The 13,576-nt window shown below is 38.4% G+C and overlaps 1 protein-coding gene across 2 annotated transcripts; it reads left to right on the top strand.

Moving 5' to 3' along the window:
* Positions 1-127: 127 nt before the first annotated feature.
* Positions 128-12,555, top strand: decr2 (2,4-dienoyl CoA reductase 2, peroxisomal). Of its 2 annotated transcripts, none has more exons than XM_061967618.1 (10): positions 128-283; positions 703-823; positions 903-971; positions 6,402-6,453; positions 6,534-6,669; positions 6,900-7,024; positions 11,638-11,731; positions 11,812-11,916; positions 11,992-12,244; positions 12,363-12,527. In XM_061967618.1, exons 2-9 carry the CDS (start codon positions 723-725, stop codon positions 12,210-12,212), a joined length of 903 nt encoding a protein of 300 aa, XP_061823602.1. In that variant the 5' UTR covers positions 128-283; positions 703-722; the 3' UTR covers positions 12,213-12,244; positions 12,363-12,527. The 2 variants fall into 2 exon arrangements, with proteins under 2 accessions (XP_061823602.1, XP_061823601.1); XM_061967617.2 differs by having other exon boundaries at positions 131-282; positions 701-823; positions 11,992-12,180; positions 12,363-12,555.
* Positions 12,556-13,576: the final 1,021 nt, after the last annotated feature.

The raw sequence follows: 13,576 nt of genomic DNA, 5'->3' as shown, positions 1-13,576 counted from the left end.
GACGTGGGATTCCTACATACTTTAATTCAGAATGGTTTTTTTTTATATAGATTAACAACTTCTATTTTTGTGTCATTTAATGTTTTAACTAGACTTTATTGGACCATTTTCAATATTGAGACGGGGAAAAAAACTCAATTTCCCATAATGCCTTGCGAACAGGACTCGGGAAAACTAGCGTCCAAGGTCCAAATAGTTCCCACTTAAGTAAGGGGCAAGGGGGCATATGAAGCAATTCCGACTTCGGCTGGTGACAACTTTGGAAATTCGTGTTTTGAAAAAGGTATTTTAAACGTTATTGACACGTTTGTTCGCCAGCAGGCGGTAACGCTCAACACAGGCTAAAGTTAGCTACATGTCACTTGCCTGGGCTCACCTCACCAAGATGCTAGCATAAGTTTGCCTTTTAGCTTACATTTATGTTTCTTAGAAATAAAAATAAAAGACTAAAATCCAATGTGCTAAATATTTTCACTCATGCTTCACTCATGCAAATAGTAGTGCGATTATCTTATATTTTAGCACGTTTCCATGACAATCCTGGTCTGTCTGGTGTTTTTTTAACATGAGAAAAATCTTAGTGACTATAATTATTTGGTTTAAAGCCATTGCTGACTTTGTACATATTTCTAAACATTTACCAGATTTACTTGTTGGATCATTTACTTGTGTTTGTTAATTCTGAATGCTATGTTCTTACAGGTACTCTTATTTTGTTGAGCATGGCTGAGCTCCAAAGATCAGGTGATGTGCTACCTGAAGATGTTGGAACTGATGACTGCCTGACTTCATACACACACATCTACAGCCCCAACTTACTCAAGTAAGAGTACGAGAACAAATATGTGTCATTGTCATTAGTACAATTACTTGCATCTCACAATTTATGCCTGTGTTTCTAGAGATCAGGTTGCATTTATCACTGGTGGCGGATCAGGAATCGGACTCAGGATAGCTGAAATCTTCATGAGGTGCGAGAAATAGTATGTTTTATTTTCAATCAATCAATCAATCAATCTTTATTTATATAGCCCTAAATCACAAGTGTCTCAAAGGGCTGCACAAGCCACAACGACATCCTCGGTACAAAGCCCACATACGGGCAAGGAAAAACTCACCCCAGTGGGACGTCGATGTGAATGACTATGAGAAACCTTGGAGAGGACCGCATATGTGGGTAACCACCCCCCTCTAGGGGAGACCGAAAGCAATGGATGTCGAGTGGGTCTGACATAATATTGTGAGAGTCCAGTCCATAATGGATCCAACATAATAGTAAGAGTCCAGTCCATAGTGGGGCCAGCAGGACACCATCCCGAGCGGAGACGGGTCAGCAGCGTAGAGATGTTCCCAGCCGATGCACAGGCGAGCGGTCCACCCCGGGTCCCGACTCTGGACAGCCAGCACTTCATCCATGGCCACCGGACCTGTGCCCCCCCCCCCCCCCCCCCCCCTCAAGGAAAAGGGGAGCAGAGGAGAAAAGAAAAGAAACGGCAGATCAACTGGTCTAACAGGGGGGCTATTTAAAGGCTAGAGTATACAAATGAGTTTTAAGATGGGACTTAAATGCTTCTACTGAGGTAGCATCTCTAATTGTTACCGGGAGGGCATTCCATAGTACTGGAGCCCGAATAGAAAACGCTCTATAGCCCGCAGACTTTTTTTGGGCTCTGGGAATCACTAATAAGCCGGAGTTCTTTGAACGCAGATTTCTTGCCGGGACATATGGTACAATGCAATCGACAAGATAGGACGGAGCTAGACCGTGCAGTATTTTATACGTAAGTAGTAAAACCTTAAAGTCACATCTTAAGTGCACAGGAAGCCAGTGCAGGTGAGCCAGTATAGGCGTAATATGATCAAACTTGTATGTGAGACAAACACTTTTTTTTTCTTTTTTTCTTTTTTAATGAAGTCTAACTTGTAAATGAATGTTAATGAAAGTCAGCTAACAATGAAGCCTATTAAGCACTCTTAAAAAAAACATCAAAAGACACATCAGGCACATCCACAGTTACATGATGTAGTTACATCATGTAACTGTGGATGTGCCTGTTAGGCTTCATTGTTAGCTGACTTTCATTAATGTTTATTTACAAGTTAGGCTTCATGAAAAAAAATTTTTATCTCACATAAGGATTGTGAATGATAGGCAAAAGTACAAAAATTAATACGCCACTGTATGCTTAAAATGAAGAAAATATGTAAATATTACATGTAGAAAATATGAGAAAAAATTCATTAAAAATGTATACGCCACTGTATGCTTAAAATGAAGAAAATGTGTAGATATTACATGTAATTTACATGTAATATTTACATATTTTCTTTATTTGCTTAAAATGAAGAAAATATGTAAGTAATATTTACATATTTTCTTCATTTTAAGCATACAGTGGCGTATACATTTTTAAACTTTTGCCTATTATTCACAATCCTTATGTGAGATAAACACATTTTTTTGTGTGTTTTTTTCATGAAACCGAACTTGTAAATAAACATTAACAATGAAGCCTATAGAGCACTCTAAAAAACATCAAAATACCTCCAATGTTTTATAAGTATGTAATGCAGCAACAGGCACATCCATAGTTACATGTAATATTTACATATTTTATTAATTTTAAGTATACGGTGGCGTATTCATTTTTAAACTGTTGCCTATCATTCACAATCCTTATTTGAGACAAACCCTTTTTTTTTTTTTTAATGAAGTCTAACTTGTTAATGAAAGTCAGCTAACAATGAAGCATATAAAGCACTCTAAAAAAACATCAAAACACCTCCAATGTTTTATAAGTATATAATGCAGCAACAGGCACATTCATTGTTAGCTGACTTTCATTAATGTTTATTTACAAGTTAGGCTTCATGAAAAAAATTTTTTATCTCACATAAGGATTGTGAATGATAGGCAAAAGTACAAAACTTAATACGCCACTGTATGCTTAAAATGAAGAAAATATGTAAATATTACATGTAGAAAATATGAGAAAAAATTCATTAAAAATGTATACGCCACTGTATGCTTAAAATGAAGAAAATATGTAAATATTACATGTAATTTACATGTAATATTTACATATTTTCTTTATTTGCTTAAAATGAAGAAAATATGTAAGTAATATTTACATATTTTCTTCATTTTAAGCATACAGTGGCGTATACATTTTTAAACTTTTGCCTATTATTCACAGTCCTTATGTGAGATAAACACATTTTTTTGTGTGTTTTTTTCATGAAACCGAACTTGTAAATAAACATTAACAATGAAGCCTATAGAGCACTCTAAAAAACATCAAAATACCTCCAATGTTTTATAAGTATGTAATGCAGCAACAGGCACATCCATAGTTACATGTAATATTTACATATTTTATTAATTTTAAGTATACAGTGGCGTATTCATTTTTAAACTGTTGCCTATCATTCACAATCCTTATTTGAGACAAACCCTTTTTTTTTTTTTTTAATGAAGTCTAACTTGTAAATAAACGTTAATGAAAGTCAGCTAACAATGAAGCCTATTAAGCACTCTTAAAAAAACCATCAAAAGACACATCAGGCACATCCACAGTTACATGATGTAGTTACATCATGTAACTGTGGATGTGCCTGTTAGGCTTCATTGTTAGCTGACTTTCATTAATGTTTATTTACAAGTTAGGCTTCATGAAATTTTTTTTTTATCTCACATAAGGATTGTGAATGATAGGCAAAAGTACAAAAATTAATACGCCACTGTATGCTTAAAATGAAGAAAATATGTAAATATTACATGTAGAAAATATGAGAAAAAATTCATTAAAAATGTATACGCCACTGTATGCTTAAAATGAAGAAAATATGTCAATATTACATGTAATTTACATGTAATATTTACATATTTTCTTTATTTGCTTAAAATGAAGAAAATATGTAAGTAATATTTACATATTTTCTTCATTTTAAGCATACAGTGGCGTATACATTTTTAAACTTTTGCCTATTATTCACAATCCTTATGTGAGATAAACACATTTTTTTGTGTGTTTTTTTCATGAAACCGAACTTGTAAATAAACATTAACAATGAAGCCTATAGAGCACTCTAAAAAACATCAAAATACCTCCAATGTTTTATAAGTATGTAATGCAGCAACAGGCACATCCATAGTTACATGTAATATTTACATATTTTATTAATTTTAAGTATACAGTGGCGTATTCATTTTTAAACTGTTGCCTATCATTCACAATCCTTATTTGAGACAAACCCTTTTTTTTTTTTAATGAAGTCTAACTTGTAAATAAACGTTAATGAAAGTCAGCTAACAATGAAGCATATAAAGCACTCTTAAAAAAAACATCAAAAGACACATCAGGCACATCCACAGTTACATGATGTAGTTACATCATGTAACTGTGGATGTGCCTGTTAGGCTTCATTGTTAGCTGACTTTGGGTTGTACTTGTATAGCGCTTTTCTACCTTCAAGGTACTCAAAGCGCTTTGACACTACTTCCACATTTACCCATTCACACACACATTCACACACTGATGGAGGGAGCTGCCATGCAAGGCGCTACCAGCACCCATCAGGAGCAAGGGTGAAGTGTCTTGCTCAGGACACAACGGACATGACGAGGTTCGTACTAGGTGGGGATTGAACCAGGGACCCTCGGGTCGCGCACGGCCACTCTTCCACTGCGCCACTTTCCATCCATCCATCCATTTTCTACCGCTTATTCCCTTTGGGGTCGCGGGGGGCGCTGGAGCCTATCTCAGCTACAATCGGGCGGAAGGCGGGGTACACTTTCATTAATGTTTATTTACAAGTTAGGCTTCATGAAATTTTTTTTTATCTCACATAAGGATTGTGAATGATAGGCAAAAGTACAAAAATGAATACGCCACTGTATGCTTAAAATGAAGAAAATATGTAAATATTACATGTAGAAAATATGAGAAAAAATTCATTAAAAATGTATACGCCACTGTATGCTTAAAATGAAGAAAATATGTAAATATTACATGTAATTTACATGTAATATTTACATATTTTCTTTATTTGCTTAAAATGAAGAAAATATGTAAGTAATATTTACATATTTTCTTCATTTTAAGCATACAGTGGCGTATACATTTTTAAACTTTTGCCTATTATTCACAATCCTTATGTGAGATAAACACATTTTTTTGTGTGTTTTTTTCATGAAACCGAACTTGTAAATAAACATTAACAATGAAGCCTATAGAGCACTCTAAAAAACATCAAAATACCTCCAATGTTTTATAAGTATGTAATGCAGCAACAGGCACATCCATAGTTACATGTAATATTTACATATTTTATTAATTTTAAGTATACAGTGGCGTATTCATTTTTAAACTGTTGCCTATCATTCACAATCCTTATTTGAGACAAACCCTTTTTTTTTTTTTTTATGAAGTCTAACTTGTAAATAAACGTTAATGAAAGTCAGCTAACAATGAAGCATATAAAGCACTCTAAAAAAACATCAAAACACCTCCAATGTTTTATAAGTATATAATGCAGCAACAGGCACATTCATAGTTAGATGTAATATTTACATATTTTCTTCATTTGGCGTATTCATTTTACAAACGTATCACGTTTGCTTTTTCCTTCAACAAAAACTACTACTAATCATGGTAGCTAATCATGACAGACTTCATGAGAAAACAATAACAGTTGGTCGGGGGGCGCATAATAAATTAAATTAACATAACATAATAAAATAATCACTTACTGTGCAATGTCTGCTCTCACTAAGATACCGACTGATGGGATGGTCACATATTGCCTTTTAGATAAGGATTTAATCACAATCCTCCGGAAGGGTTAAAAAAAATGCTGTTGTCGCAAACTAGCGTGCGTTCTTCCTGTGTCTTTCTCGCCATCTCCCGGGAAAAGTCGAATGTCACAGATGACCAATTTCTCGGTTTATGTCAACAACCTTTTTTTTATCCAGGAAAGAGGCATGATTTATAATTTAAAATTAACTTTCACCAGCTAACAGGTGATCATGAGCAGCAGCTCAGTATGTCAACACTGCAGCTGCACAAGCTGGTTAGCACTTTTAGATCACGGCGCGGCCAAAAAAAATTTGTCTGTGTAAACGCTTACAATACCAATATTGCTAATACTTGAGTATTATTGGCTTTTTGGATGCATTTTTGGAGTGATTTAAAGGCAAAATGGATTACTGCCATTAGCACCATTGCTAGCCACCTAAAACGAGCCGATTATTACAAATTACAATGAAAAAAAGTTAAATATGTGTTCTTGTCTCTCATAAAAATTATGAATGATAAACAAATTTCCCCAACAAGTGCATTTCCCCTTTAAAGATGCTGCTTCAGAGGACGATATAATAAGTTATATGTTCTTTCTTTCAGGCATGGCTGTGACACAGTGATCGCCAGCAGGAACATTGACAAGCTCAAAGAGGTGAAGGTTTTTTCATGTTTTTTTTTTACCAAAACGTCAATATGTTCGCCTTGGGTGATATTATTGAATGTCTTTTTCAGGCTGCTGAGAAGCTATCGGCCGTTTCGGGACGTCGCTGCCTCCCGTTGAGCTTGGACGTGAGGAAGCCTGAGAGCATCGCTGCAGCCGTGGATGAGACGCTGAAAGAAATGGGCCGTGTAGACATTCTCATTAACAGTAAGAATAGAAATGGGAAAAAAAAAAGTGTATGGAATGATGTGCCAGAAGCAAAGGTCATGTGCCAAAGATTTTGTAGGATAATTATTAACTTTTCTGGTATCATAAAACTCCAACGCCCTTCTCTGTAGCCTTTTATCTTATAGAATACATATCACTAATGCAAGGTCATTCGTGCTAGTCTGATGTATCACAAAATAAGAGCATTTTCATTTTGTTGTATGTGACAGATGCTGCCGGAAACTTCCTCTGCCCAGCATCTGCACTTTCCTTCAACGCATTCAAGACAGTTATGGAGATAGACACGATGGGAACGTTCAACACCAGCAAAGTTGTGTACGAGAAGTGGTTCAAGGTACAGTAAAGCTCTGCTGCTTTAGATGCACGCCTCTTTAATGTCCATAAGAGGGCGGTAGAAGTTAGATAGCATACAGAAAAAACTCTGAAGACATCCTTAAAGGAATCTCATTATGCAAAACCAACATTTCTTACCTGTTGGTACCTGTTTTTGTGTATTTAGGTTCCCCATAAGTCCCGTAAATGTAAAATGCAACCATGGAGGCATGGTGGAGATATTCATTAAACAATCTTGCCTTCTTCCAAACTTGCTCCAAACAGGCCGTTTAGATTTTAAAACTTTAGTGATGTATTTTTCCTTAGTTAGATCAGAGGATAACTCCACACATGGTAGCGGTTTACCCAAAGAGCTTTGCACGAATCCGCCATTTTTATCCAGTTGTAGTCAACAAGCTCCTTTCTCTCTTCTATTGTTCTGGGGCAGACTGGTTCGTACATGCACATGCATCCTAAAATCCTCTGCTGCTGCCATTACTAATAAAAAGTAGCTTACAGTTCTAAAATATTTATCATCAGACTCTATATGGAAGCGCTAAAAACTACAACAAGACTGACGGGTTGGAGACTTAGTTGAAGGGGGCTTGACCTAGGGTAGGATTTTTGCACATAAATAAGACGGTCTCTGATAAGATACAGTCAGAAAGCGACTTGAAGAGGGTTTGTAAAACATAAACTCTGCAAAGTTTTCATCAAAGCACCACCCTTACATGTTATGTAGACAACAATAAGTGTTTTTTAAATGTAGAAAAAAATTCACGCGGCTGCCGACAGGGAGCTAAGCTAAATGTGCTGGAAGCATTATATGCTGACTTTATATGCTGACTTCTTCCGGTTTCCACCATTTTTTATTTTCTTTATCAGACAAGTACACAAAAAGCAGTACAATATAAAACACAAATACTTTTACCATACAACAAGCTACACCAAATCAACAAATGGTCCATGAACAACACAAAAGACCAAAATAAAATAAACAAAAAATATATATCTTTCTCCAGCATTTAAAGGGTAACTGAACTTTTTCTTTTTTTTTGCCTATCGTTCACAATCATTATGAAAAACATGATGATGGATGGATTTTTTGAAAATACATTATAAATATTAAGTAAAGGTCCGCTTACAACGGAGCCAATGGGAGGTCCTCTATTCCGCCCATAAAATACAAAAAATAACCATTCAAAAAGTGCCAACAATACCCCATTTACATTTTGGGACTTGAATATTAACCAAGTATTAGTGATATTGTTATTATAAGCGCTAACGCAGAAAAACTATTTATAGCGGTGATGTGATCACTACCATGCATGTCTATATTGTCATCATCGAGTGGTCTGCTGTTTCCTCGCTTTCTTGCTCCTGGGAAGTTTATTCTAGATCATAAATCATGCATCTCACCTGGAAAATAGATGGGTTGAGGACATAATCCGATAAATTGGTACACTTTGACCGCCATTTAGGACCCGGAACTGACGGGAACGGCACGAAAAGACACTTTGTCCCCCTGCCCCCACCCCGTTTCTTAGTGAGTATTATGAGTCATTCTTCACCTAAATGGGAATAAATAAACATCCTAGCAGTCGGCATCCTAATGACAGCAGACCTTGTACAGCAAGTGATGTTTTATTATGTTTGTTGACTCTCATAAAGTCTGCAGTGAGTAGTAATCAGTGATGGAAAAAAAAAAGCAAACATTGTGATGCGTTTTTTTCAATTAATGTGCCGCGTTTGCTTACAATGATCAGAATACGTAAATATTAAATGTTATTATAAATGTGCCCGTTATTACATTACATATATTCTTACATCATGTATATAAAACCTTCATGGAGGTGTTTGGATGTTTTTTAAGGGCTTTTATAGGCATAATAGGCTCTATTGTATGCGGATTTGTGATCACATTAATTTAATATTTAGAATGCATTAAAAAAATAAAATCCATCATCATGTCTCTCATAATGATTGTGAACGATAGAAAAAGTGCAGTTTCCCTTTATACTACGTCCACGTAACACACACACACTAGGTAATAATAGCCATTTGGCCAAGCTTAGCTACCAGGGTTAGCTATTATTTGATGTGCAGCCTCTTGTAACTCTCTCTAGGACTTTTTTTTTTAATGTATGTACACACACATTGTTGCGTGTACTCCACAAGTGTTTGTTTGTGTACTGAAGAAGTACAGGACATGTGTAATGAGATCCAGATATGGTGTTTTTTTTCAGAAGGAAATACGAACAAATGACATATGGAAGGATCTGGCTGCTCAGTCCAAAATGAGAAGTACAGTCAATGTAATAATCATGTTGCACAAATTAATTTTACCTAGCTGATGGTTGATTGGCAACACTAAATTGGCCCTAGTGTGTGAATGTGAGTGTGAATGTTGTCTGTCTATCTGTGTTGGCCCTGCGATGAGTTGGCGACTTGTCCAGGGTGTACACCGCCTTCCGCCCGAAAGCAGCTGAGATAGGCTCCAGCACCCCCCGTGACCCTGAAGGGAATAAGCGGTAGAAAATGGATGGATGGATGGATGGATGATGCTGTTATTCCCTACACGTGTATTAATTCCTGCAGTACCTATAAAATTACACTAGGTAACAGACACCTTATTTCTTCTCTCAATTACATGTCTGTCAGGCCTTCGGTATACATACTTTTGCTTACACTTGTCTGACAGTTCGGATTGTAAATATGATCAAAGTATATTTTATACTTTGGAGGTTCCACAAGGTTCTATTTTGCAAATGTCTGCCTGAATATGAGCTTTCAAATGTATGCTGATGATGCCGATATCTTTACACCTGCCAAAGCACACAGGAACCATCAAACATCCTCTCATCGGCCCTAATGGGTGTCCAGAATTGGCTCATTAAATCGTGTTTAGTGCGAAAACATTCAACAACAACAAAATCAATAAAGCTAAAGCAGTCCTAGTGTGTTCCTGGGGGATGTTGAACGTGATATTGCAGAGGTGATTAAGTACCTTCGGGTCACACTGGACCCAACACTTTATTTTAACAAACAAATCAAGCTCATTAGCAAAACTCAATCAATCAATCAATCAATCTTTATTTATATAGCCCTAAATCACAAGTGTCTCAAAGGGCTGCACAAGCCACAACGACATCCTCGGTACAAAGCCCACATACGGGCAAGGAAAAACTCACCCCAGTGGGACGTCGATGTGAATGACTATGAGAAACCTTGGAGAGGACCGCATATGTGGGTAACCCCCCCCCCTCTAGGGGAGACCGAAAGCAATGGATGTCGAGTGGGTCTGACATAATATTGTGAGAGTCCAGTCCATAGTGGATCCAACATAATAGTAAGAGTCCAGTCCATAGTGGGGCCAGCAGGACACCATCCCGAGCGGAGACGGGTCAGCAGCGTAGAGATGTTCCCAGCCGATGCACAGGCGAGCGGTCCACCCCGGGTCCCGACTCTGGACAGCCAGCACTTCATCCATGGCCACCGGACCTGTGCCCCCCCCCCCTCCAGGAAAAGGGGAGCAGAGGAGAAAAGAAAAGAAACGGCAGATCAACTGGTCTAACAGGGGGGCTATTTAAAGGCTAGAGTATACAAATGAGTTTTAAGATGGGACTTAAATGCTTCTACTGAGGTAGCATCTCTAATTGTTACCGGGAGGGCATTCCATAGTACTGGAGCCCGAATAGAAAACGCTCTATAGCCCGCAGACTTTTTTTGGGCTCTGGGAATCACTAATAAGCCGGAGTTCTTTGAACGCAGATTTCTTGCCGGGACATATGGTACAATGCAATCGACAAGATAGGACGGAGCTAGACCGTGTAGTATTTTATACGTAAGTAGTAAAACCTTAAAGTCAAATCTTAAGTGCACAGGAAGCCAGTGCAGGTGAGCCAGTATAGGCGTAATATGATCAAACTTTCTTGTTCTTGTCAAAAGTCTAGCAGCCGCATTTTGTACCAACTGTAATTTTTTAATGCTAGACATAGGGAGACCCGAAAATAATACGTTACAGTAGTCGAGACTAATCAAGTTCAGTCTGCATCATTTTAAACCTGCCATTACAATCAACTGGGCTAAAATGTTTTTACACTCCATGATATGTTTACACATAATTATTGCATCATAACCTGCTCACTCACTGGAAACACAATAGAAATGGCATTTTAAAAATCATTGACCAAAAGCCTCTGTTCGTCGGTGTAACAGTTTGACAAAATATGAAATGCTTAATTTTGAAAATTGTTTTCATTTGAAAAATAGCTGTTTAATTTGTAAAATGCTCCATCGACGAGCCTCACTTCCACTTTCCACACTCATTAAACTAAGGACTGGGGGAGGTTTTAGCACCAGAGCCTCCTCCAGAGGACACCTTGACATCCAGACATTACAGAAAAACAACCTTTGGACAAACAGTGCTGTCATTTCTGGAACAGCCTATGAATACATTTTAGAGCATTTTGTGTTTTTAACATGACATTGTCATTCTGTGTTCCTGTTTTTTCTGTCTTGGGACCACACATTAAGCAACTATGCTAAATCTTGCTCGTACACAGTCTGGAAATCAGATTGTCCTGAATAAATAACCTTTTTTTTTATTTTGTCTCCCCATTTTTTGGTTGTCAGGATCACGGGGGCAGCATTGTCAACATCTCTGCAACACTTGGATACAAGGGCCAAGCGCTCCAGGTGCATGCTGGCTCTGCCAAGGCGGCAAATGGTAAGCTCGGTTTCCGAGTCGATTTTTACTGTCACTTATCTATGGACCAAATCTTCCACCATGGTAATTCTCATTCCCAGATGCCATGACCAAGCACCTGGCTGTGGAGTGGGGACCCAGCGGGGTGCGAGTGAACGCCGTGGCCCCAGGTCCGATCTCTGGCACAGAGGGCTTCCGCAGACTGGGTAAAGAGTCTGCTAATGATGTATCTGAACGCAACAGCACAGTACAGTACACATAGTCCTTGTTTTTTAATCTAGGTGGCCCAAGAGGGGAGTCTACTGGTCTGTTCCAGTCCATTCCTTTGCAGCGAGCAGGCAACAAGACAGAGATGGCCCACTGCACTCTTTTCTTAGCCAGCCGGGCGGCGTCCTACGTGACAGGAGCCATCCTGGTGGCGGACGGTGGATCGTGGCTGACCTCGGCTAACGACGTCTCCAAGCTGATGGGTATAGCCGCCTCTAAATCCGCTAAACTCTGAGCAGGGGCTCTCCTGTCCTCCTCCTTACCCAGGTGTGTAGGAGGAGGTGGAGCTTGTGAAGAGCTTGTCCAGGAAGAGAGCATGCATTGTTTTGGTTACATTTTTTAAACTGTACACTAAAAGCTATTTATTGTTTTTTTTTCTTTGCAGGTTATTGGTCGTCTGAAAAGAGAGACAAGTAAAGAAAACCATATAAAAATAATTGTAGTGCTACATAGTAACACAATAAACCTGCCATACAGCTTTAGGACTTCATCAAAGAAATCATCTTTTCCATGTCATCATGCATTTCATGTACAGGTAAAAGCCAGTAAATTAGAATATTTTGAAAAACTTGATTTATTTCAGTAATTGCATTCAAAAGGTGTAACTTGTACATTATATTTATTCATTGCACACAGACTGATGCATTCAAATGTTTATTTCATTTCATTTTGATGATTTGAAGTGGCAACAAATGAAAATCCAAAATTCCGTGTGTCACAAAATTAGAATATTACTTAAGGCTAATACAAAAAAGGGATTTTTAGAAATGTTGGCCAACTGAAAAGTATGAAAATGAAAAATATGAGCACGTACAATACTCAATACTTGGTTGGAGCTCCTTTTGCCTCAATTACTGCGTTAATGCGGCGTGGCATGGAGTCGATGAGTTTCTGGCACTGCTCAGGTGTTATGAGAGCCCAGGTTGCTCTGATAGTGGCCTTCAACTCTTTTGCGTTTTTGGGTCTGGCATTCTGCATCTTCCTTTTCACAATACCCCACAGATTTTCTATGGGGCTAAGGTCAGGGGAGTTGCCGGGCCAATTTAGAACAGAAATACCATGGTCCGTAAACCAGGCACGGGTAGATTTCCTGTTGGAACTTGAAATCTCCATCTCCATAGAGCAGGTCAGCAGCAGGAAGCATGAAGTGCTCTAAAACTTGCTGGTAGACGGCTGCGTTGACCCTGGATCTCAGGAAACAGAGTGGACCGACACCAGCAGATGACATGGCACCCCAAACCATCACCCAACCATGCAAATTTTGCATTTCCTTTGGAAATTGAGGTCCCAGAGTCTGGAGGAAGACAGGAGAGGCACAGGATCCACATTGCCTGAAGTCTAGTGTAAAGTTTCCACCATCAGTGATGGTTTGGGGTGCCATGTCATCTGCTGGTGTCGGTCCACTCTGTTTCCTGAGATCCAGGGTCAACGCAGCCGTCTACCAGCAAGTTTTAGAGCACTTCATACTTCCTGCTGCTGACCTGCTCTATGGAGATGGAGATTTCAAGTTCCAACAGGACTTGGCGCCTGCACACAGCGCAAAATCTACCCGTGCCTGGTTTACGGACCATGGTATTTCTGTTCTAAATTGGCCCGCCA

This window comes from Nerophis lumbriciformis, linkage group LG11 (genome assembly GCF_033978685.3).
Source record: "Nerophis lumbriciformis linkage group LG11, RoL_Nlum_v2.1, whole genome shotgun sequence".
In the NCBI taxonomy this organism is placed as follows: Eukaryota; Metazoa; Chordata; class Actinopteri; order Syngnathiformes; family Syngnathidae; genus Nerophis; species Nerophis lumbriciformis.
Note: the sequence above shows the minus strand (reverse complement) of the source record. Positions and strands in the feature narration are given on the sequence as shown.

What these genes read in the sequence shown, in the direction of transcription:
- decr2 (XM_061967617.2), top strand. Translation starts at nt 227, where the DNA reads ATGAAGCAATTCCGACTTCGGCTGGTGACAACTTTGGAAATTCGTGTT. An exon ending in ATAGCTGAAATCTTCATGAG is followed by an intron (nt 972 to 6,401) that starts GTGCGAGAAATA and finishes TCTTTCTTTCAG; the next exon opens with GCATGGCTGTGACACAGTGA. An exon ending in CTCTGCCAAGGCGGCAAATG is followed by an intron (nt 11,732 to 11,811) that starts GTAAGCTCGGTT and finishes TCTCATTCCCAG; the next exon opens with ATGCCATGACCAAGCACCTG.